Raw genomic sequence first — 24713 nt, forward strand, 5'->3', positions numbered from 1 at the left:
TTAATAATAAAAATAAGGCGTTTTAGCAGACATCTTATTAAGGAAAAATGTCACAAGTATGTTCATGTAAGCTCATCAGGTGCCTTTTAGAAATCGGTTTTGTCCCGTGTTGATCACCAGCTGACCCCATGAAGCATGCTTTTACCTGAAATGCCACCCCAAATTATTGGATACTCGAAACATCTTTATTTTTTGCTATAAATCTGTATGTACTGAAAGGCTCATTATTTTCATCTGACTTTAAGCTCTCTTACAAATATTGAAGTGGAGTGAAGTGAAAGTTGCTCAGTCGTGTCCGACTCTTTGCGATCCCATGGATTATACAGTCCATTGAATTCTTCAGGCCAGAATACTGGAGTGGGTAGTCTTTCCCTTCTCCAGGGGATCGTCCCAACCCAGGGATTGAACCCAGGTCATTGCAGGTGGATTCTTTACCAACTGAGCCACTAGGGAAGCCCAGGAATACTGGAGTGGGCAGCCTATCCCTTCTCCAGTGGAACTTCCCGACCCAGGAATCGAACTGGGGTCTCTTGCATTGCAGGCAGATTCTTTACCAGCTGAGCTACCAGGGAAGCCCATTTATGACTTATGAATTATGAAGGAATAGATTTTAATTTAAATTTTGCAACCTAGCCTAATATATTATTTTTGTCTTTGTTTAATACTTCTGTTGGTGCTGTTAAGGGTAAATCACATTGCTTAGGCAATGTCAAGAATATTAGTCTTCTTTTCTATATCTGACTTTTCTTTCTTTTAAATTTTATATCAAAAAATAAAATAAAATAAAATAAATTTTATATCAGAATATAGCCAATTCACAATATAATTTCGGGTGGACAGAAAAGGTACTCAGCCATATGTATACATGTATCCATTCTCCCTCAAACTTCTCTCCTGTTCAGGCTGCCACATAACATTGAGTAGAGTTCCCTGTGCTACACAATAGGACCTTGTTGTATACCTGATTTTTCTGAAGGTATTTTCAGATTGCCTGACAGCTTACTTCTTCAGTCTTTGTGATTCTTGTCCGCACGCAGATCGAGTAGCAGCTCCTGGAAGTCAAAGCTGTGGTCTAGCCATGCTTCTCATACATTGTTCAATTTTTATGAACACTGTGTTCTAAGTCCTCTCAAGGATTATGGGGATCAGCTTTAGTCTATATTAATACCTTATAGTTTAATCTTGAATTGATTTTTTTCTACCTTCTATTGTTTGTTAATCTTAAAATTTCTGGAATGTTTAGAAAATGTGAATAGAGAGATTGACATGAACCACATTTGAGGGCCAACCTGAGTAGAAAAGATCCAGTTAATTTGACATTATGCAACATATGTTATATATATATATATAATTCCCATGTGTATATAGTGTGTGTGTGTATATATATATATATATATATATATATACATATATATAAAATTCCCCCTGACAGGTTCCCTGAGTTATTTATCTTAGAGTCAAGGAATTCTTCCCAAGTTAACGTTAGTTGGATTGGTTCACTGTTAGTAGAGGAGCAGAGAGGGCTGGTAGGGGCATTATCCTTTAGTTCTGTTCTCTCTGGTATTACTTAAAACACTAGTAGAAGAACAATACAAATGAAATTATTCCACAAAACAGAAATAGACAGAAAATAAATTTATGGTTACCAAAAAGGGAAGGGGTAGGAGGGATAAATTAGGAATTTGGGATTAACAGGCACATATTGCTACATATAAAATAGATAAACAACAAGGACCTACTGCATAGCACAAGGAACTATATTCAATATCTTGTAATAACCTCTAGTGGAAAAGAATCTGAAATATAAACATAATATATGTGTATGTATTACTGAATCACTTTGCTATATACCTGAATAATTGTAAATCAATTATGCATGCACGCTCAGTCGCTTGAGTCCTGTCTGACTCTACCCTGCCAGGCTACTCTGTCCATGGGATTCTCTAGGCAAGGATACTGGAGTGGGTTGCCATGCCGTCCTGTAGGGGATCTTCCCGACCCAGGGATCCTGCGTTGGCAGGCGGGTTCTTTACCACTGGCACCATCAGGGAAGCCCAAATCAATTATACTTCAATAAAAACAAACTGAAAGCAAAAACATGGTAAAAGTAAGAGAACTGCGGCTGTTGCAGCGTTCACAGCAGAAATGCTGGCTAACGATTATTTGGTCCTAATTATGCACTAGCAGTGTCAAGTGCCTGCAGAAATGGCCTGTGAATTCTCATCTCCCTGGAAGTTAGATGTTATTATTATTATTAACCTGATTTATTGAGTGAGACTTAGAAGCTGAGGCTTAGAGTCTTTGGCTTCATAAATGCCAACCTTAGGGCTGAATTCTCCCCCTGGGAGACATCTGTATAGGTGTATGGGTGGCTGTTTGTAGGCATGTGGGAGTGGGATATGAGGGTAAATTTTGCAGGGTTTCAAAGCAGCTGGCTATAAATGTTGTTACTGCTGTTTAGTTGCTAAGTCATGTCCCCTCTTTTGTAACCCTGTGTACTAGAGCCCACCAGCCTCCTTTGTCCATGGATTTCCCAGGTAAGAATACTGGAGTGGGTTGCCATTTCCTTCTCCTGGGGATCTTCCCCACCCAGGGATCTCACTGAACCACCTAGAAAGCATTGAGTGTTTCTTAATCTTATTTACTTTATTTAGCTGATTTCTCCTTAAAATGTGGTATATCCCTGACTATTCCGGAGAGATCAATCACCTCAAACAATACAAGGAACACAAGATCATGATGAATAAGTGGTACTGAGAATGTCTAAGCCAAGAAGCGTTTATTGCCAAAAAAGGTCATTGTATTAAAAAAAATTTAATAGTTTAAAATAAAGGAATTAGAGTTTTTTTAGTCTTTGAGAAAACCAGCTGGTTTGCAGAATCGTAGAAAATATCACTTCAGAGAATCAGCATCTAACTTGATCGTGAATTGTTTGGAAAACTAGGTGTTAAGTAAATAGGCACCAGTTTTCTCAGTTTTTTTATTTAAGGCTTTTAGAGCTCTCTTATCTTGGGAGTTCATTTTCAGTCAAATACTTTAAGATCAAATGCTATTTTAAAACTTGTAACTCTGAAATGATGACTATTAAAAAATTTATCAGCAGGAGAAGGTGAGGGTGGGATGGTTTGAGAGAATAGCATTGAAACATGTACATTACCGTATGTAAAATAGATGACCATTGCAAGTTCCATGCATGAGGCAGGGCACCAAAGCCAATGCTCTGTGACAATGCAGAGGAATGGGGTGGGGAGGGAGGAGGGAAGGGGGTTCAGGATGGGGGAGGAACACAGGTATACCTGAGTCCAATTCATGATGGTGTATGGCAAAAATCACCACAATATTTTAAAGTAATTATTCTCCAATTAAAATAAATAAATTAATTTAAAAAATAAAATTTAAAAAAGAAGTTAAATGTAACCAATCAAAAATATTTATTGAATTTCCTTAATTTAAAAATTAAAAATTCAAGTGCATGAGTAAGCATATTATGAATATCTAATTATAGATTTTCTGGAAACATACAACAACAACAAACTTTAATACGAGCTACTAAAAAGTCATGTATTATTTATGTGGATCTTATGGCAAAGATACTAATATTGTGTGATATTTTCTGAAGTAAATGTGCAGACATTTATTCTGCTAAAAAACAAAAAAATATATCAGATCCAAAAGGACTGTGGCAAAGCCTCAGGATCATGGACTGGAAACTGAAATGGCTATGGAGATTTTTAAGTCACAAACATGAGTGAAATGGATTTTTGTGTAAAAATGGTAACAACGTTGGGCTTCCCAGGGGCACTAGTGGTAAAGAACCTGCCTGCCAATGCGGGAGATGGAGGAGACATGGGTTCAATCCCTGGGTCAGGAAGATCCCCTGGAGGAGGGCATGGTGACCCACTACAGTATTCTTGCCTAGAGAATCTCATTTTCAGAGGGACCTAGTGGACTACAGTCCATGGGGTCACAAAGAGTCGGACAGGACTAAAGGGACTTAGCACACACAGCAGGGATAGAAAGTAGTGGTGACTGAAGCAAATGAAAACTTGTGGCTGCCTTTGTTCCAGCCCCTTGTAACCATTCAGGAATGTGAACCCTCTGTTGATTTTTCCTTTGTGTTTGAAGAGAGACTGTAGTTACTTTTATGTGAATGCTCATTTTTAAAAAAAAATGTTATTATCAGTTGAATCAATGTTTTAATCACTCTGCGCTGTGAAACAGATCGCCAGTCCAGGTTGGATGCATGAGACAAGTGCTCGGGGCTGGTGCACTGGGATGACCCAGAGGGATGGGATGGGGAGGGAGGTGGCAGGGGTGTTCAGGATGGGGAACACATGTAAATCCATGGCTGATTCATGTCAATGTATGGCAAAAACCACTACAATATTGTAAAGTAATTAGCCTCCAACTAATAAGAATAAAGGGAAAAAATAAAATAAAATACCCCTACCATAAGAAAATACTTCTGTTGCTCTCAGCCTTTGCTGTAGACCAACTCCTTGTCTTAGGTTAGCGGAAGTTAAATATTCAAGAAAGATACCTTCAGTATACCTACTTTTACAGGCTGAGCTGTGACATGAGATGGTTGGAATCAAAATCCAGAAAAAAAAAGATAAGAAAAAGTTAAACAGTAACTTAAAAGACACTTGAGAAAAGATTGCATTTATTTTAGTTTTTACTATAACTACCTCAACACATTTCCAAACTTTTCACTTTTAAATAATTTTATATATGACTGTAGTTGTGTTGAGAATAGTTCTCATTTCTTTTTCATCTGCTGTCCATTTTGACTTTCCAGCCACTTAGCTATTAAACATCTTTAAAAATCATGTGTCATGTGTAGTTAGTGCACTGATCACCTGCTGACAAAGATAAATTCTTCCTCTGAAAACTCCCGAGGGTCACAGTTCATCATGCTGCCTTTTGGGGTGCTGAAGGCAAATAGAAGACACCAAATAATGTTTTCATTATACTTAAATCCTGGGAAAGTTTCAGCCAAAGCAGTTTAAAAGATCTAGATAGTATGATGAAAAATTGTCTTTCCTTCGGCTCTCAGATAATGATGATGTTCACTTTGAATTCATAGTTGTTCTGAAAGAGAGTAAAACATCGCTTGATTGGGAAATTGAGCAGGTTTTAAAAGGTCCTCAATATCTATGACACAACAAATCCTCTTGTGTCTGAATCATAAGAAAACAACATTCAAAAGGCTTTCACTAGGAATCATGATACGCTATTTAGGTACCACTGTGATTTCTTTAGGCACTGGAGTAATCCAGGTGTGACATATAAAACATATTTGATGGTTTGTAGAGTGCTAGGTGGGCTTCCCAGGTGGCGCTAGTGGTAAAGAGTCTGCCTGCCAGTGCAGGAGACTCAAGAGATGCTGGTTTGATCCTTGGGTCAGGAAGATTCCATGGAGGAGGGCAAGGCAACCCACTCCAGTATTCTTGCCTGGAGAATGCCATGGACAGGGAAGTCTGCTGGGCTAAAGTCCATGAGATTGCAAAGAATCGGACATGATTGAGCGACTTACCATACACAGTGGCTATACCATTTTGCATTCCCACCAGTACTGAATGAGAATTCCTGATTGCTCCACATTCTCACCAGCCTTTGGTATTGTCAATATTTTGGATTTTGCCCTTCCTAATAAGTGTGTGGAGGTATCTCGTTGTTTTGATTTTCAGTTGCCAAATAACATAAGATTTGATAAATTCATATCCGTATTTGTCACCTACATATATGCTTCAGTGAGGTGTCTGTTCAGTACTTTTGCCCATTTTAAATATCAGGCTATTTCATTTTTTGTCGAGTTTTAGGAGTTCTTCGTATATGTTGAGTAACAGTCTTTTATCATAAAATGGTAAGAGAAGACATCCTTTGTTGTTTCTGATCTCAGTGGGAATGCTTCTTGTTCCTTCTTTTAAAAACTTAATCTTCTCTATCTATTTTAGCACCTGCCTGCCCAGTCGTGTCTAACTCTTTGAGACCCCATGGACTGTAGCCCACCTGGCGGCTCTGTCCGTGGAGTTTTCCAGGCAAGAATACTGAATTTCCTTCTCCAGGAGATCTTCCCAACCCAGGGATTAAACCCATGTCTCTTTTGTCTCCTGAATTGGTAGGAGGATTCTTTACCACTGAGCCACCTGGGAAGCCCCTTTATTGTGGTATAGTTGACTTAAAATATTATATTAGTTTCAGGTGTACAACATAACGATTCAGAATTTTTATATATTACACACCATCCAAAGTTACCATAAATTGACTATCCCCATGCTGTACATTACATCCCTGTGACTTATTTATTATTTAGTTCCTTTTAATCCTCTTCATCTGTCTTGCCTCTTCCCCACTCCACTCCCCTCTGTATCTGTCAGTCCTTTTCTGTTTTATTTGCTTGCTTTTAGAGAAAGCTTCTAGTTTCTCACCATTATGTATAATACTGGCTGTCAGGTTTTAGATACGAACTGTGGAAAATACTTCAAGAGGTGGGAATACCAGACCACCTTACATGCCTCCTGAGAAATCTGTATGCAGGTCAGGAAGCAACAGTTAGAACTGGACATGGAACAGCTGACTGGTTCCAAATTGGTAAAGGAGTATGTCAAGGCTGTATATTGTCACCCTTATGGCTTATATACACCTTAACTTATATGCAGAGTACATAATGAGAAACGCTGGGCTAGAAGAAGCACAAACTGGAATCAAGATTGCCAGGAGAAATATCAATAACCTCAGATATGCAGATAACACCACCCTTATGGCAGAAAACAAAGAATAACTAAAGAGCCTCTTGATGAAAGGGAAAGAAGAGAGTGAAAAAGTTGGCTTAAAACTCAACATTCAGAAAACTAAGATCATGGCATCCAGTCCTGTCACTTCATGGCAAATAGATGGGGAAACAGTGGAAACAGTGACAGACTTTATTTTTCTGGGCTCCCAAATCACTGCAGATGGTGATTGCGGCCATGAAATTAAAAGACACGTACTCCTTGGAAGAAAAGCTATGACCAACCTATACAGCATATTAAAAAGCAGAGACATTACTTTGCCAACAAAGGTCCGTCTAGTCAAAGCTATGGTTTTGCCAGTAGTCATGTATGGATGTGAGAGTTGGACTATAAGGAAAGCTGAGCACCGAAGAATTGATCCTTTTGAACTGTGGTGCTGGAGAAGACTCTTGAGAGCCCCTTGGACTGCAGGGAGATCCAACCAGTCCATCCTAAAGGAGATCAGTCCTGAATATTCATTGGAAGGACTGATGCTGAAGCTGAAACTCCAATAGTTTGGCCACCTGATGCGAAGAGCTGATTCATTGGAAAAGACCCTGATGCTAGGAGAGATTGAAGGTGGGAGGAGAAGGGGATGACAGAGGATGAGATGGTTGGATGGCATCATCAATTCTATGGACACGAGTTTGAGTAAGCTCTGGGAGTTGGTGATGGATGAGGAGGCCTGGCATGCTGCATTTCACGGGGTTGCAGAGAGTTGAACATGACTGAGTGACTGAACTGAACTGAACGTTTTAAAAGACTTTTTATAATGTTGAGGACATTCTCCTTTATTCTTAGTTTGCAGAGAGCATTTTTTGTGAATGGCTGTTAGATTTTGTCAGCTGCATCTTATGCATCTATTGATAGGATCATATGGTTTTTCTTCTTATACTATTGATGTGATGGCTTCCATTAATTCATTTTCAAATGTTGATCCAACTTTGCATACCTGGAATACTCCCATTTTCCAGTGGTTTATAGTTTTTTCTCATACACTTAGGATTTTATTTGTTAAAATTTTGTTTAGGATTGTTGCATCTAATTTATGAGTGATATTGGTCTGTTGTTTTCCTGTGAGATCTTTGTCTTATCTTGATATTAGGAATGCTGACCTCACAGACAAGTTAGGAGGTATTTCCTCTACTTCCGTCTTCTGGGAGAGACTCTGGAGAATTGATGTAATTCCTCCTTTAACTGTTTGATAGAATTCACCAGTGAACTTGTTTTGTCTGGTGCTTTGTATTTTAGAAGGTTTGTAAATATTGATGCAGTTCCTTTTATAGATAAAGTCCTATTCAAATTGTATTTCTTTTTACGTGAATTTTGGCAGGCCATGTCTGTCAAAGAATTGATCCATTTCATTTAAGTTATCATTTGCAGTCATAACATTTTTCGTAGTATTCCTTTATTATCATTTTAATGTCCATGTAATCTCTGATGATGTCCTGTTTTTGTTTGTAATTAGTTTTATTTATTTTTGCAAAGAACCAGCTTTTAGTTTTGTTGAGTTTTGTTGTTGATTTTGTGGTTTAAATTTTACTGATTTCTTCTCTAATTTTTACTATGTTTTTTCCCCCTTTTGCTGACTTTGGATTGTTTGCTCTTCTTTCCCAAGTGAAAGCTTAGATTATTGATTTAACTCTTTTCTAATGTATGATTTCAATGCTATAAACTTATCTCTAAGTTCTTTTGCTGTCTCTTAGAAATTTTGGTGAGTTGTATTTTCATTTTCTTAAAAATATTTTATATCTCTTGAGATTTCTTAATTGACCCATGTGTTATCTAGAAGTGCATTGTTTAATATCCATGCATTTTGGAGTTTTCTAACTATTATTGATTTTTAGTTTAATTAGTTCCATTGTGGTCAGATATTGTATATCTATGATTTTAGATGTGTTACGATGTGTTTTATTGCCCAGAATATGATCTGTTTTGGCTAGTTTTCCATGTGAGCTTGAGAAGAATGTACTTTCTGCCATTGTTCAATTCAGTTCAGTCGCTCAGTCATGTCCAACTCTTTGCAACCCGATAGACTGCAGCACACCAGGCTTCCCTGTTCATCACCAACTCCCAGAGCTCACTCAAACTCATATCCATCGAATCGGTGATGCCATCCAACCATCTCATCCTCTGCTGTCCCCTTCTCCTCCTGCCTTCAATCTTTCCCAGCATCAGGGTCTTTTCCAGTGGGTCCGCTCTTCGCATCAGGTGGCCAAAGTATTGGAGTTTCAGCTTCAGCATCAGTCCTTCCAATGAACATTCAGGACTGATTTCCTTTAGAATTGAATGGTTGGATCTTCTTGCAGTCCAAGAGACTCTCAAGAGTCTTCTCCAGCACCACAGTTTGAAAGCATCAGGTCTTTGGTGCTCAGCCTTCTTTATCATCCAGCTTTCACATCCGTACATCCCTACTGGAAAAAACCACAGCTTTGACTAGATGGGCCTTTGTTGGCAAAGTAATGTCTCTGCTTTTTAATATGCTGTCTAGGTTGGTCTTAGCTGTTGTTGGATATAGTTATTTTATATCCAGCCAATTGATAATGTTGTTGAGTTCAGTTATATACTTACTGATTTTCTGCCTACTAGATATTTCCACTTCTGATTAAAAGGTAAGTCTCCAACAATGACTGTGGACTCATTTATTTCTCATGGCAGTTCTGTCAGTTTTTGTCTCGTGTATTTAGATGCTCTTGTTAGATACATGCAGGTTAAGCATTGTTATGTCTTCTTGGAAAATTGACATCTTTATAATTATCTTGGAGAACTCTTGCTTTTGAGGTCTGCTCTGTCAGAAAATAATATAGCGTCTCCCACTTTATTTTGATTAATGTTAGCATGGTATATCTTTTACCATTCCTTGACTCTCAATCTATGTGTGTTTTTATATTTATCATGGATTTCTTTTAGATAACATATAGTTGGATCTTGTTTTTTGATCCACACAATAAAATGTGTTAATTGGAAGATATACATAACTCTCAGTGAATCGCTATTAAAAAATCTACAGCATCAGCATGGATAAAAGGTCCCTCCATATTTCACGATAGATCAATGGGTTTTAACATAGCAGAGTACGAGAAGTACACTGATGTGATGTCATATTCCACATCATGACTACATTTAAGAAACTATCACTTACTGAATTTTGATGTTGTTTTAAAGAAGAATATTCACAATGCACTGAAAATGTTATAGAAATGAATATATTTTTTTCCTTTTCCAACTCTCATTGAAAATGTTTCGAGGGATTCCCTGGTAGAGAATCCACCTACCAAGGAGACACGGGTTCCTTCCCTGGTCTGGGAGAATCCCACATGTTGTGGTGCTCCCAAGCCCGTGTGCCACAAGTATTGAGCCTGCTTCCTAGAGCCTAGGGACTGAAACTTCTAAGCCCACATGCCGCAACTACTGGAGCCTGAGTTCCTTAGAGCCCATGTTGTGCAACAAGAGAAAGTGAAGTCGCTCGGCCGTGTCCAACTCTTCGTGACCCCATGGACTGTAGCCTACCAGGCTCCTCCATCCATGGGATTTTCCAGGCAAGCCTACTGGAGTGGGTTGCCTACACTGCAACTAGAGAGTAGCCCCTGCTCATGGAAACTAGAGAAAAACCTGCACAGCAACAAAGACGCAGCCCAGCCAAAAATAAAAATTAATAAATAAATTTTAAAAGTAAAATGTTTCCAAACAACGTATCACAACACATTGAAGCATATGAGAATCCAGCTGTCTTCTATTAAGCCAGACATGAAAGAAATTTGCATTCCTATGAAACAGTACCATACTTCTCACTGAAATTTTTTAGGAAAAGATAGCTGTTTTTCTTAAAAGTATGTTAGATATGTTAACATATAATTGATTTATAATTGTTAATTTAAAATAAATTTGTAAATGATTTTCCAGATAACAAATATTAAAATTTTTATTAGTTTTAGTTTCTAACATATTAAATATTGATAGGTATGTTATACAAATAAAAGCTCTTCGCAGTTCTCCATTATTTTTAAGAATGTATAGGAGTCCAGAGGCTAAACCGTTTAAGAATCACTGCTGAGAACAATGCCTGGCATGCAAATTAAATATTATATTGTAGCATTTTGTCTAGTAGTTAATAGTTATAATGCATGCATAAAATGTATTTAAATTTACAGATATTAACACCATAATATGCATGTCTGTTACTTTTTTCCATGGTAAAGGAAGGAGTCCTACTTCAAAATTGGAATCAGTGGGTCTTCAGGCAAAAATGAGATCCAGTGGAGTGGAAAATTTATGAAGGGTTCACCAAAGTATATTAAGGGAACATAAAATGTAACTTGGATGAATTGAGCTAGTATTTTCTAGCTTAAAAAAAAATATACACTTCTTTGGTTCAAATCCACCTCCTTTTCTCAGCAAAACTTTAAAACTTTTAAACTTCTGTGGCTACCAACTCCATTTTCTTATTCTCCATTTCTCCTGTACCCATTCCTTTGGTTGTGCCATGGTCAAGATCACCAGTGACCCACCTTGTGTTGTCAAGTCACGTATCTGTTTGTATTTACCAGAATTCTCTGCACTGCTAAAGCAATTGACCCCTCCTTCTTTCCTGAAACCCTCTCTCTGTTGGCTTTTGTGACACCACACTCTTCTGATTTTGCTCCTGCTTTCCTGGCTTCTTTGGTTTCTCTTCTTTTTCTTGACTTCTAAATGTTAGAATGCTCTCAAGGTTCTGTCTTGGGGTCTTTTTCCTTCTCTGCCTACATATTTTCTCCGATGAGCAGGAGCCCGCTGTCTCTTCTGTCTTCCTTGAGTGATGAAGACTGTCCTTGAGTTACATCTTTCTGCCAGTAGCACTCAACTCTTTAACTTCAGCTTCAATCTCCCTTTAGAAAAAAGACCAGTACAGCTGACTTCCTACTTGAGATCTCTACATCGGTGTCCAGTAGGCATCTCAAACTCAACATGGCTAGAACAAACTGATTCTCCCACTCCAACAACTACTCCCCCTTCTGACTTCTCTGTTCCAATTAAATGGTGCCACGGTCAACCAGGAGTTCAAAGCAAATTCCAATGGCAAGCCTTTTTCTTTTCTTTAAAAAGTTTACTTGGCTGTGTCGGATGCAGAGTGTGGAATCTAGTTTCCCGATCAGTAATCGAACCTGGGCCCCTACATTGGGAGTGTGGAGTCTTAGTCACTGGACGACCAGGGAAGTCCCAAGCCCTTTTCATTTATTTAGAACTTTGTCTTTCTCTCAGGAAGACAAAACAAAACACTATCTTCCAAAGACTTTTGATGTTGTAATCTTAAGTTAAAGAGGTAAAAGAACAATATTTGGTCTTATTTTCTCCACCTATTTTCATGAAATGAGAATACGTTTTCCCTGCAGTAGCGCAGCTGCTCTGAAAATTTTCCCTTTTCACCTGCATATGTAAAATTTATACACCTCTATTCATATTGAATAGCCACATTTTCAAGGTGACAGGTTAATGCTAAGATCATTCTGAATGCAGCATATTTATAGGAGTAATAAGGTTTAATGCTTATATGATATGAAACTCAAATTGGCATCAGGTATCTGGAATTAAAAGTGTGAACTGTTAAAAATCTGTGTGACTTGGGAGGGTGATTTGTGTCTGCCTTACTGATGAAAAGAGGGAGAAAGACAAAAAAGAGAAAGATTATAATTTAGTACACTGAAATGATAAGATAAGCAAATACATTCTGAGATAGAACTCATCATGGACTTTACTTTTGAGCTGGTAGTGGCCCAGATGGACAGACAGGGATGAGGCTGGCATCTCCTTATTATATCTGAATGAGTTTTCTTCCTTCTTTTGATGATGGGGTAGCAAATTTGTGACATCTTTAGCTTTCTTTAACTAATGTATGGCATTTAATATATTTTACCAAACTCTTGTTGAGGGGAAAACAATGTGAAGCAAACTGAAGAGAAGATGAGGCATTCTGAGACTCTTCAAGTCTTATACACAATGAAAGGTTTGAGGACCACTGGCGTTAAAGCCATTTTCTGGTCCTTATTTTCCTTATATTTGTATCAGATTGAAGATGATCTAATTCCAATGAAATTCTGAATTGCTGAGAATGAATGAATACACAGGTAAAACAACATACTAAATCTCATGTATTTTTTGACTAGAATATTAATGCTGCCTTGATTGACAGGAGAATGCTGAAATACCCCAATTACCAAAGTCTGAAAGGACTCTGTAGATTCTGGTTATTAAAGTTCGATTCTGAAAACACATCATTTATCTTTGGAAAGGAAGACTTACACATTTTGTAGAAAATGTCAGTTTTCATGATTTTGCCCTCTCAAGTGAGCATCTAAATTCTGCCTTCACTGCTGTATAAGATGAGGCTCTTGGGAAACATAAATGCTTGGTTAGAAATGCTAAGAAGTTCCAGGTTTTCTTTCACATGCAGTTAAACAAAAAGTTCCGTATTGTCACGGAGGATAAGATAAAAAGTCAGATAAAGATAGAGTTTACTTTGTTAGGTTGTATGTTTCCTTTTGCCTCATAGTTTGATTCATTTTCACTACCTCCTTTCTTTAGTTTGGTTTCAGAATGTGACCGGGTTTAGTTTATGACGATGAGGTTTATAAATGTAGAGGTGCAGTTTAAGTTTTGCTTGCACGAGAGGTTCTGTTTCTTATGTGGTCAATATGAAATGTAAACTCGGCGGTCATCATGCTGTTTTCAGACTAAATGGGAAGAGCTAAGGAGCATTTTTGGTAAAGATATTGTTCAAAAAAAAAACCTAAAATTGAAAATTAGATTAAAACTAATTAAAATGGGTATTAAAGCCAGAAAATTTGAAAGTCTGTCTCCATTGCCAATTATACCTAACTTTAGATAGTATTTCAAAAGGTTGTATTACATATTTCTAATAAGAAAGTTAAGGTGACATCCAATACTTTCTTATTCATTTTATTTAATTCAGCTGAATTCTTACATTCAGATGAGGCTGTTAGTACTGATATGGCTTTGAAGTTATGGAACCTGAAACGTGAACTCACTGAATCAGGAATCAAGATGGTGCTGAAGCTAAAGCTAGGAGTGAGATCCTGCAGTTCAATTGTTTTGTTTCTTTTAGATAGTTTTGTTTTTCTCTTTACAAAAGTTCTACAAAAGTTCTAACATGCACACAGCCAGATATTCTGAAAATAGGAAAGTGTACAAAGGTCACTTTCCTACCACCTGGAAGTAATCACTGTTTGCATTTTAGTGTGTGCTACACATTTTTCTTAGTATGAATGCACACTGACATTATACATGTGTACATATATACATGTATATATATACTCACATACATATATATGTGAAAGTGTGTATGTATGTGTACATCCACTATGCTTAGTCATATTTTCACCAAACAATATTTTACAGACATCTGTTATAGATAGACATATGTATATATACTTTTCGTCTCATTCTATTTATGATTATACTTTTCTCCAGTATTCTGTAGTTTGCATGTACCATAATATATTAAATGATCCCCTTAATGATGAGCTTTTAAGTTGTTTCCCCTGTTTTTGCTTCTGTAATCAATACATTGAAACCCCTTGTCTGAAAATTTTCTTAGGATAAATTCCAAGAAATAGAATTGCTGGGTTAAAGGAAATGCCCACTTAAAAATCTGAGGTTTATACTAAGTTGTCCTCAGAAGTGTTGTGTCATTTTGTATTGTTATTAGCAATGTCTTGAAGGTGATGATTTTGGAATATTATGAACAATCCTGTGTTTTGTGAATCTTTTAAATCTTTGTAAATTTGGGCTTCCCTGGTGGCTCAGACAGTAAAGAGTCTGCCTTCAGTGCAGGAGACTTGGGGTTGATTCCTGGGTAGGAAAGATCCCCTGGAGAAGGGAATGGTAACCCACTCCGGTATTCTTGCCTGGAAAATTCCATAGACAGAGGAGCCTTGCAAGCTACAGACATTCTTACATTAATTTTCATTTGTGTGATGGAGTATCTCCAGATTCCTTCCAGCTTCTGTGTGCCCTGACTTGGCAGGTAGTGGCTGGAGCTCTTAGAACAGATAAAGGAAGAAATGATCTCGCCTGATCTCTAGGTAGTTAGTGGACCTTGTTTTGAGGACCCAGACCAGACTTGCTGGATGGAAAGTCATTTTTTTCCTTCTAAACTTTTTTAAGCCCCAGTATAAATAACTCTTTTTTTTTCCTTTGTAAAAATAATAGCTTATTTCATCACGGGCTTAATGACCACCAGGAAGAGTCTAGATCTTTGAAATACTAATGAACTTAGTTGCCTACCATAGAGCTTTAGAGAGCTCTGAACCTGATCCCAGAAATACAAAAACTTGAGGCAGGCAGGAAAGGATGGGAAATTCTTCCATTCCTTCTTGAAAGTCGGTTTTTCTTTCTCCCTTCCTTCCTCACTCCCTCAATCTCTCTCACTTCTAAAGGGATCCCTTTAGAATTTCTGGCGCTTTTGTTCTTATTAGAAGTCCCCTTTTGGCTAAATTTTGGTCCTTTGTGCTTCATAAGACTTAGGTGTTTAGTTTAGGCAGCATTTGACTCTTAAGTATTTTACTGTAGAACTTTGAGATCTTGGTAAATATATTTAATTCATATCCACATGATCACTTTTGGCCCTGTCCCAAACTCTAAAGGAAATCTAATCCCCAGGTAGGAGAAACAATGCAGAAACAATGCAAAGGTTTCTGTCTTTTATTGATACAACAAAACTATTACACTTGATAGTTACTGGATTCTTATAAAAAAAATAATTGATTCGGATTAGCACTCAGTTACTTGATTAACCCCATGTTGTCTTCATAATATCTTTTCTTGTTTCCTGCAGGCATTCTTGCACCGGATGAACCAGTGCGCAGCATCGAAACTTGACAAAAATGTAACAGAAGAAACCGTGAAGGTGAGAAGGTGCAGCTGGCCCTTGACCCCAGCACATGGTCGCCTCAGATAAAATGTCACCCGTGGGATGTTACCTCAGGGCTTGTCCACTTCTCTCCAGTTCCAGTATAAGTTGTTTTTTTAAGTCTTTATTGAATTTGTTACAATATCGCTTCTGGTTTATGTTTTGTTTCTCTGGCCACTAAACATGTGAGATCTTAGCTCCCTGACCAGGAATCGAACCCTCACCCCCTACATTGAAAGGCAAAGAGTTAACCAGTGGATTGCCAGGGAGTTCAGTTCAGTCACTCAGTCGTGTCTGACTCTTTGCAACCCCATGGACTGCAGCACGCCAGGCTTCCCTGTCCATCACCAACTCCCGGAGCTTACTCAAACTCATGTCCGTTGAGTCGGTGTTGCCATCTAACCATCTCATCCTCTGACGTCCCCTTCTCCTCCTGCCTTCAATCTTTCCCAGCATCAGGGTCTTTTCTAATGAGTCAGTTCTTCGCATGAGGTGGCCAGTATTGGAGTTTCAGCTTCAGCATCAGTCCTTCCAATGAACACGCAGGACTGATCTCCTTTAGGATGGACTGGTTGGATCTCCTTGCAGTCCAAGGGGCTCTCAAGAGTCTTTTCCAACACCACAGTTCAAAAGCATCAATTCTTCAGTAATCAACTTTCTTTATGGACCAACTGTCACATCCGTACATGACTACTGGAAAAACCATAGCTTTGACTAGATGGACTTTGCTGGCAAAGTAATGTCTCAGTGAAACTATGAGCCATGCTGTGTAGGGCCACCCAAGACAGATAGGTCATGGTAGAGAGTTCTGACAAAACGTGGTCCAGTGAAGAAGGGAATGGCAAACCACTTCAGTATTCTTGCCTTGAGAACCCCATGAACAGTATGAAAAGGCAAAAAATAGGAAAATGAAAGATGAACTCCCCAGGTTGTTAGGTGCCCAATATGCTACATATAGGGAACAGTGGAGAAATAACTCCAGAAAGAATGAAGAGATGGAGCCAAAGCAAAAACAACACTCAGTTGTGTAAGTGACTGGTGATGGAAATGAAATCCGATGCTGTAAAGAACAATATTGCTTAGGAACCTGGAATGTTAGGTCCATGAATCAAGGTAAATTAGAAGTGGTCAAACAGGAGACGGCAAGAGTGAACATCAACATTTTAGGAATAAGCGAACTAAAATGGACAGGATTAGGTGAATTTAACTCATATGACCGTTATATCTACTACAGTGGGCAGAAATCCCTTAGAAGAAATGGAGTAGCCCTCATAGTCAACAAAAGATTCCAAAATACAGAACTTGGATGCAGTCTCAAAAATGACAGAATGATTTCTGTTTGTTTCCAAGGCAAACCATTCAGTATCACAATAATCCAAGTCTATGCCCTGACCAATAATGCTGAAGAGGCTGAAGTTGAATGGTTCTATGAGGACCCACAAGACCTTCTAGCACTAACACCCAAAAAAGATGTCGTCCTCATTATAGGGGACTGGAATACAAAAGTAGAAAGTCAAGATACCTAGAGTAAAAGGCAAATTTGGCCTTGGAGTACAAAATGAAGCAGGGCAAAGGCTAATAAGAGTTTTGCCAAGAGAACTCACTGCTCATAGGAAACACCTTCTTCCAACAACATAAGAGAAGACTCTGCACATGGACATCACCAGATGGTCAATACCAAAATCAAATTGATTATATTCTTTGCAGCCAAAGATGGAGAAGCTCTATATATTCAGCAAAAACAAGACCAGAAGCTGACTGTGGCTCAGATCATGAACTCCTTATTGCCAAATTCAGGCTTAAATTGAAGAAAATAGGGATAACCACTAGACCTTTCAGGTATGACCTAAATCAAATCCCTAATGATTATACAGTGGAAGTGACAAACAGATTCAAGGGATTAGATCTGATAGACAGAGTGCCTGAAGAACTGTGGACAGAGATTCGTGACATTGTACAGAAGGCAGTGATCAAGACCATCCCCAAGAAGAAGAAATGCAAAAAGGCAAAGTGGTTGTCTGAGGAGGCCTTACAAATAGCTGAGAAAAGAAGAGAAGCTAAAGGCAAAGGAGAAAAGGAAAGATATATGCATTTGAATGCAGAGTTCCAAAGAATAGCAAGGAGCGGAATGCCAGAGAAGTATAAGTATAATGCCACAGAATAAGTTCTGTGCCAGGCACCTGTGTGGATGACAGTGAAGGAAATGGGAAAATAGGATTTGGGAAAAGAAATGGAGGGTTATGAGGATGATGTAGAAGATGGGGAATTTTTTTTTTTTTTGCCAAGACCTTGGAAACGTTTGAAAGGAAGAAGAAAAATAACCTCAAGTCCAAAAACTTTCCAGTCTCTGAGGGGGAGGGAGCTGAACCTTGTGTGAGAGGATTACTGGAGGGGCCTGGAAGGCAGGATGTGGGCCATTGTGACTTCCAGGCTCTGACTCCTGAAGAGCAAATGATTTGGATGGTCCATTGGTGCAGAAAATGTCTGCACAATACCTTCAGCTCACAAATGTATGAGCATTTCCTTTTAAACCATAGGGAAGGAAAACTGTGAAGAGTTTGGGGAAAAAAGAGGGGGGAAGATAGTAAATGAGAATCGTGCTGCAGTTGTTACTACTCATTTAAACTATACAAGTAATCATTGATATTTATTTTGGATCCTAACTTGTTCTGTTATTTTACTGAAAGTAAAAAATCCCCACAAATTTTATAGGCATTTCTGTTTCCCATTGGATTGAGTACTAACTTATCTGTTCTCCTTACCATGGAGTATTTTATTAACAGTTTGGGTGCTTTTGGTTGCAAGCAAAAGATTCCTGTTACTCACAGGAACATGACGATACTTTGACTCTCATAGCAAGAACTTCTACGGGCAGAGAAGCCCTTCCTCGAAAGCCAGCCAGCAAGTCTGGTTTTCTGCCTGCCGCCCACTGTCGTTTGTGGGATGGGACTGTCATGCTTGGATTCAGTCACTTGGGATTGTCCTGAGAACCTGGATCAGGTTTTCGGTGGTTCCCAGAATTGTGTGGGAGGAGAGTGGACGTCCAGACAGAATGGGTGCTCTGCCAGCCGGGTGGGTGGGAAAGGGCAGCTCTCCACCGGTGTTCTCAACGTGGAGAGAAAATACTATATCCCCATAGGATTTTTTTCCCAACTTGCCTCACTATTGCATTTACACGTTTATTTACAGATGCTGTTCTCAAACATTGAGGATATCCTTGCAGTACACAAAGAATTCTTAAAGGTCGTGGAAGAGTGCTTGCATCCAGAACCTAATGCTCAGCAAGAAGTGGGAACCTGCTTTCTTCACTTTGTAGGATCAATTTCTGTTTATTTTTAAAGCTTTCCCCCCTAGCATTGAAGGTTTCCCTTTTGGCAGAGTAGTATGTGGGAATTCAGTGTTAGAAGTAAAATCTGACACCAAAAAAAAGTTTGGGGTCTTTTAAGGCCAGTGAAATCTTCCACTTAGAGCCAGAAAAGGGGAGGGGGCCTCGCATCATCCATTTTATTCAGTGAAGAATAAACAGGCTTTTCTTTTTTCCCAACGAGTTAGTTTTTCGCATCCGCTGTAGCTTTGAATTCTAATGAATATTCAGGCTGTTCATAATGAATGGATTTTTATGTTTCTCTCAAACATGGAGCATTTCTCTTTTGAGGCAGAAAATCCTCACTCTTACAATGGTGCAATGAGCCTTGTATTAGTCAAAACGTTCCCTTGTTCATTGACTTCTGACAAACCTGGAGGTGAACAGACCTGGTCCCTCAAGGTACACACATGCTTGCCTCTGAATTTTTCTGAGGCTTGTACGGAGCAGTGCAGAAGAACAAGCCAGTATTCAGTTATTTCAAATTATATGTCATGCTTGTATGATCGTTTTCACTTCTTTACACATGATAGCTGAAATTATTTATGCCGTCAATTTGCAAGGTAAGAAGGAAGCCACCTGTATAGTGAAAATTGTTTTCAGAATTAAAGGGCATTCATACTGACAAAAGAAAATAGTGCTTCTATTGCTATCATTCTGCTGTTGCTAATTTTCAGAATACCCGTTGGAATCCATTTATTTATCAACATGCTATATGACTAGTGTTGTGTTTAAAAATTGTGTATGAGTATTTTATCATTGAAATCCATTTTCCTTTATTTTTGATGTCTAGTTAGTCTTTTATAAAGTAATGATGTGTAGTTTCTAGATCTATCTATGTAGTGAGCAGACTCTGTACATGTTATTTTAAGTATCAGAAAATATTCCTTAAAAATAATTCTATGAAAGAGAGAGGCTCCTTGAGTATAGGGAGATGACACTTTCCTTGGGTACAACTCTTAAGTCACGTGTGTTTGTGTCCACTTAATCCAGACTGTTCCCCTTCATGAAAGAATGCAGATCTTCTGCCAGCTGGAGTGGTTGCTGGCTTACTGACTCATGGGTTGCACATGGGAATCTTGCTCCCTGACATCTATTTCCTCAGTAACACACTATGAATCTGTCAGCCACAAATTTAGCTAAACTATTTCTGAAGTTTGTTTTCTTTTGGTTCATACCATCTCTTGAAATAAAGTCATTCAATCAATTTTCTACTGGCTGTATAAAATGCATATCTTAGAAATTTCAGAGGACACACTTCTCTTCTACTCTCTGATCACTACGTTTTCTGTGTCTTCCTCTTTTATTTGGACTGCTTTGATAGATATTAATCATCGTCACTTGTAGAAAACCTTACAGATGGAAGAGAGCTTAGAGATCAGGGTGGTGTGACATTTATCCTTTTAAGAAAGTATCCTTTCTGTAGCCCCTGAAGATTGTTCATCTTGCTTTTACTTTATCACTTTTAGTGATAATTCTAATTGTTGGAAAAATCACTATATTAATCCAGAATCTGCCTGTCACTGCCCATCATGGCCTTTGCAGTTTGCACCAGTGGTCCTAGTTTTGTGTTTCAGAGCTACAAAGATTTGTAAATCCTTTGTAATATATATGACAGATATTTGAAAGTAGCTACACTTCCTTACTTTTGTATACAAACAAGTATCTCTCTCTGAGATGACCTTTCAGGTGTAACATCTTCAAAGTCTGTCGTTATCTTAGTTGCTTGTTGCTGAATATTGTCTACTTTGTCAGTGCCCCTTTTGAGCTGTCCAGATGGGTGCATGTGACCCGCAAGGCACTATGTCCTATTCCTCTTTGATCTGACACATGGTTTTCCTTCCACCAAAATACATTCTTCCCTCTCCCTGATCTTGCCTGGATGTGATATCTTTTCTAAAGCTGTAACTGAACCCTGCCGGTAAAGCTAAATGCTCTCTTGTCTGTAATCTGCCACCACTTGGTTCATTTACCTTTTATTGTGTACATCATACTGGATTATAATGAATATAAGTCTGTCCCCTTCCTAGATCCATCCCCTTCATGGATCAGAAAAAATAACCATATTCCTATATACACACAGTATGGCTCTTGAAATGTAGTAAACACTTAATAAAGTCTGTTCATAAACATCACCCTTCATGTTTCAAAATGGCTAATAAAATGACTCTAATGTATTCTTGAATTTACAGAAAGACAAGTTTCGCATCTATGATGAATATTGTAGTAATCATGAGAAGGCCCAGAAATTGCTCTTTGAACTTAACAAAATAAGAACAATCCGGACATTTCTTTTGGTAAGTATATATTTATGTGTCACCATATGCTGTTATTTGTTGATAGGTCCACTGAGAGCCAAGGAATAGCATCAAGGTAGTGTTAGAACTGCTTGTGTGACATCTGTTTTTAACATATCCCTGCTAGGAAGCTAGAGAGTCCTTTGAGAAATGTAAGAAGTAAGACTGTAAATCAACGGTACTTCAGTAAATGTATATAGTAATAAGCTGAGTTGGCTGAAAGTTTATTCTGTGTTTTCTGTTATATCATATGGAAAAGCCTGAATGAACTTTTTGGCCAATCTGATATATACCCTTAAAATCACACACACACACACAAATGAAATGAATGAATGAAATGAAAAGAAGTGAGTTGGGAGAAGCTTGTTCATGGAGAAACACTGCCATGCCCTCTCCTGGTTGATGAGCTACGAGACCACAGGTTTTAGTGAGAGAAGACATTTATGCCAGAGTTTACATTGCTTTTCTATCCCTCCAGTCTCTAGAGTTTCATTTATTGCTGCTTAGAGAGCTCTAAGTAGGGCAGTGACAGGAAGGAAACACTTTGTGGGGATGGTAGAAAAGAATTTTCAAGACTGACCTTTCTCCTACATATATTTTTTATTCACTGTTCATAATAAGAGAAAAATCTGTGTTTAATTTCTTTAGAATAGTATAAATAAATGCATATTTTGGCAGTTACTTAAACATCATAATTGCCAGTGAAAACCTCACTGTAAATAAAATTCAGCAATATTTAGCAAGCTGTGGAGTGGACCGGCCATCTCCACCATCCGGTTTTAGAGCCTGGATCAGCTCATTTAAAATGAAAAACAATATGCCTGTTTACAGCTCATTTCCACTCCCACTATTAGCTCCAGACAATCACCGGTTTGCTCTCTATCTCTCTAGGTTTGCCTTTTCTGGAGATTTCATATAAATGGAATACAATACAATACGATCTTTTAATGTCTGACTTCTTTGGCTCACTAAAATGATTTTGGGGTTCATCTTTGTTACAGCATGTATTCATACTCCATTCATTGTTATTGCTGAATAATATTCCATTGTGTTTTGTTTATCCATTTGCCAGTTTATGAATAGTGGGTCAACAATTGACTGTGGTTATGGTGGGCCTTGAAGATCCTTGAAGTCATTTCGGAGAGAAAGATTTCTTAGTAAGGTCAGGATATGTCCAGTTTGGGCAGATCTAAAGAATACTATTATGAATATTCATGTACAAGTCTGTGTGTGGATATACATTTTCATTCTCTTGGGTAAATACTTAGAGTAGAATTGCTGAAACAGAGTGAGTTTATGTTCAGGTCTTTTCTTTTTTTTTTTTTTTTTATAATATCTCTAGGGAATACGATATGGGTCTTAACTTAGGAAGTCTTATTTCCCTGAGGCTTGTTATTATTTTTTTGTTTATTCTGTTTTTAGTAACTTTCCTGGATTTAATTTGAGAATCTGTGTCTTTTGTATATGCAGCTGCTGCCTCCGTCTTCATTCAGTTTTTGTTTTATAATTTAGTCTTTCCTTTTAGGGGTCACTCCTCTGACTTTTTAACTTAGTGGTCAGTTGGGAATTTGTCAGAGGTAAATTGAACATCACGATCCATCTGATTTCTGGATCTGTGTGGGAGTGTGGGGGGACACATTCACAGAGCAGGCAGTTTCCAGCTCAAACCTGGGTTTTTCTTCTTAAGGGGCCATCATCTCATTTCTTCTCTGCACGTACACAGTCTGACATTTGCCCCGAGCAGGACCGAAGTCTCAGGCTAGCATAATTGTAAGCGTTCCCATTTTTCTTAGGCAGTGTGTTGCATTGCCAACACTCCTGGGTGTGGGATTTTTGCCCTCTGCAGTCCCCTCTGATAGCTGGTTTGCAGGGCCAGTGCTGCTGTGACAGGGCCACCATGCAGGATGAGCTGAGGATGACCCTGGTGGGGGGTGGGGTAAGAGGGGGAGGAAAGGGAAGAGCCCGGGGAAGAATGCCACCAAGTCCTCTGTTCTTACCTGAAGTTCAGCAGTTTTTCATGAATAAACACTTCTCAGTTTGTTGACTCTAGTTGATTTCCAGAGTCCTGAAATTGTTGGTTTCCCCCCCCACAATTTAGTTTAGTATAATAGTTGTTTTGGGCTTCCCTGGTTGCTCAGTGGTAAAAGAATCCTCCTGTAAGGCAGGAGACACAGGAGATGGTTTGATCCCTGCGTCGGGAAGATCCCCTGGAGGAGGGCATGGCAACGCACTCCAGTATTCTTGCCTGGAGAATCCCATGGACAGAGGGGCCTGGAGGGCTACAGTTCATAGGGATGCAAAGAGTTGGACATGGCTGAAGTGACTTAGCATGCACACACACATCAGTTGTTTGGGGGAAGAGAATTTACTGATCTCTTCTCTCTGCCATGGCCAGAGGAGGTTCCTGCACCTTTGGACTGATGGGGCTCCCTGTGAAGTCTCAGAACTCTGCCCCTCAGGGCACTCTGCTCTCAGCAGCGCTGGGTGTCCACTACATATCCCAAGTCCCAGATGCTGCTGTTAGGAAGACCCTGGCTTTGATAGTTCTTGCCTTGGCACTAAGTGGACACTAATTATCTGGATGACTTTAGGAAATTCATTACATCTCTGGTGTCATTTTCCTTACTCATTAAATAGGGATAAGAGCAATAACCCTTTGGAAAACATTAAGGGGTTACAGATGTGGGATGATGATGTTATAATTTTGGGTACTTGCATATGCCATCACCTGAGTAAGCTTTTAGGATTGACAGACTCTCTGGGAGCTTATTTAGGAAATATATTTTCTGTCTACATACGTAGAGAGGTGACTCTCACAAGCCAGTCTAATAAGGACTTACTGTACAGCTCAGGGAACTCTACTCAATTCTCTGTAATGACCTATATGGGAAAAGAATCTGAAAAAGAGTGGATATGTGTATGTGTATAATGGATTCACTTTTCTGTACAGCATTGTAAATCAGCTAGACTCCAATAAAAATTTAAAAAAGAAAGAAAATGACAACCAACCTTAGTTGTTATGAAGGGAGTTTGTAGTCTATGTAGTACTAGTGGATAAGAAAATAAAAGCAGGTTGCTGCTACTTAATCACTCAGTTGTGTCTGACTCTCTGTGGCCCCATGGACTGTAGCCCACCAGGCTCCCCGTCCATGGAATTCTCCAGAAAAGAAGACTGGAGCAGGTTGCCATTTCCTACTCCAGGGTACCTTCCTGACCCAGAGATCGAACACATGTCTCTTGCGTCTCCTTCATTGGCAAGTGGATTCTTTACCACTGAGCCACCTGGGAAGCCCCAGTAGCAAGTTAGACAGTCATGGGTTCCTTAGGGTGCTTCAGCCCAGGGCTAGGTACAGGGGGTGGCTGCATGTATAAGG

At 38.8% G+C, this 24713-nt stretch overlaps 1 protein-coding gene across 3 annotated transcripts in view; it reads left to right on the top strand.

Moving 5' to 3' along the window:
- PREX2 (phosphatidylinositol-3,4,5-trisphosphate dependent Rac exchange factor 2) overlaps positions 1–24713 on the top strand; it is a 285626-nt gene that overhangs the window by 53690 nt on the left and 207223 nt on the right. For all 3 annotated transcript variants that reach the window (XR_006272238.1, XM_043483105.1, XM_043483104.1), the window contains exons 2-4: positions 15604–15675; positions 18868–18990; positions 21235–21339. Coding sequence is in view for 2 of the 3 variants with exons in the window: in XM_043483105.1 (XP_043339040.1) it covers positions 15604–15675; positions 18868–18990; positions 21235–21339 (300 nt within the window). In the remaining variant the exon portion in view is untranslated. The remainder of the gene's footprint in view (positions 1–15603; positions 15676–18867; positions 18991–21234; positions 21340–24713) is intronic.

The sequence above is a fragment of the Cervus canadensis genome, chromosome 12 (genome assembly GCF_019320065.1).
Source record: "Cervus canadensis isolate Bull #8, Minnesota chromosome 12, ASM1932006v1, whole genome shotgun sequence".
Lineage (NCBI taxonomy): Eukaryota > Metazoa > Chordata > Mammalia > Artiodactyla > Cervidae > Cervus > Cervus canadensis.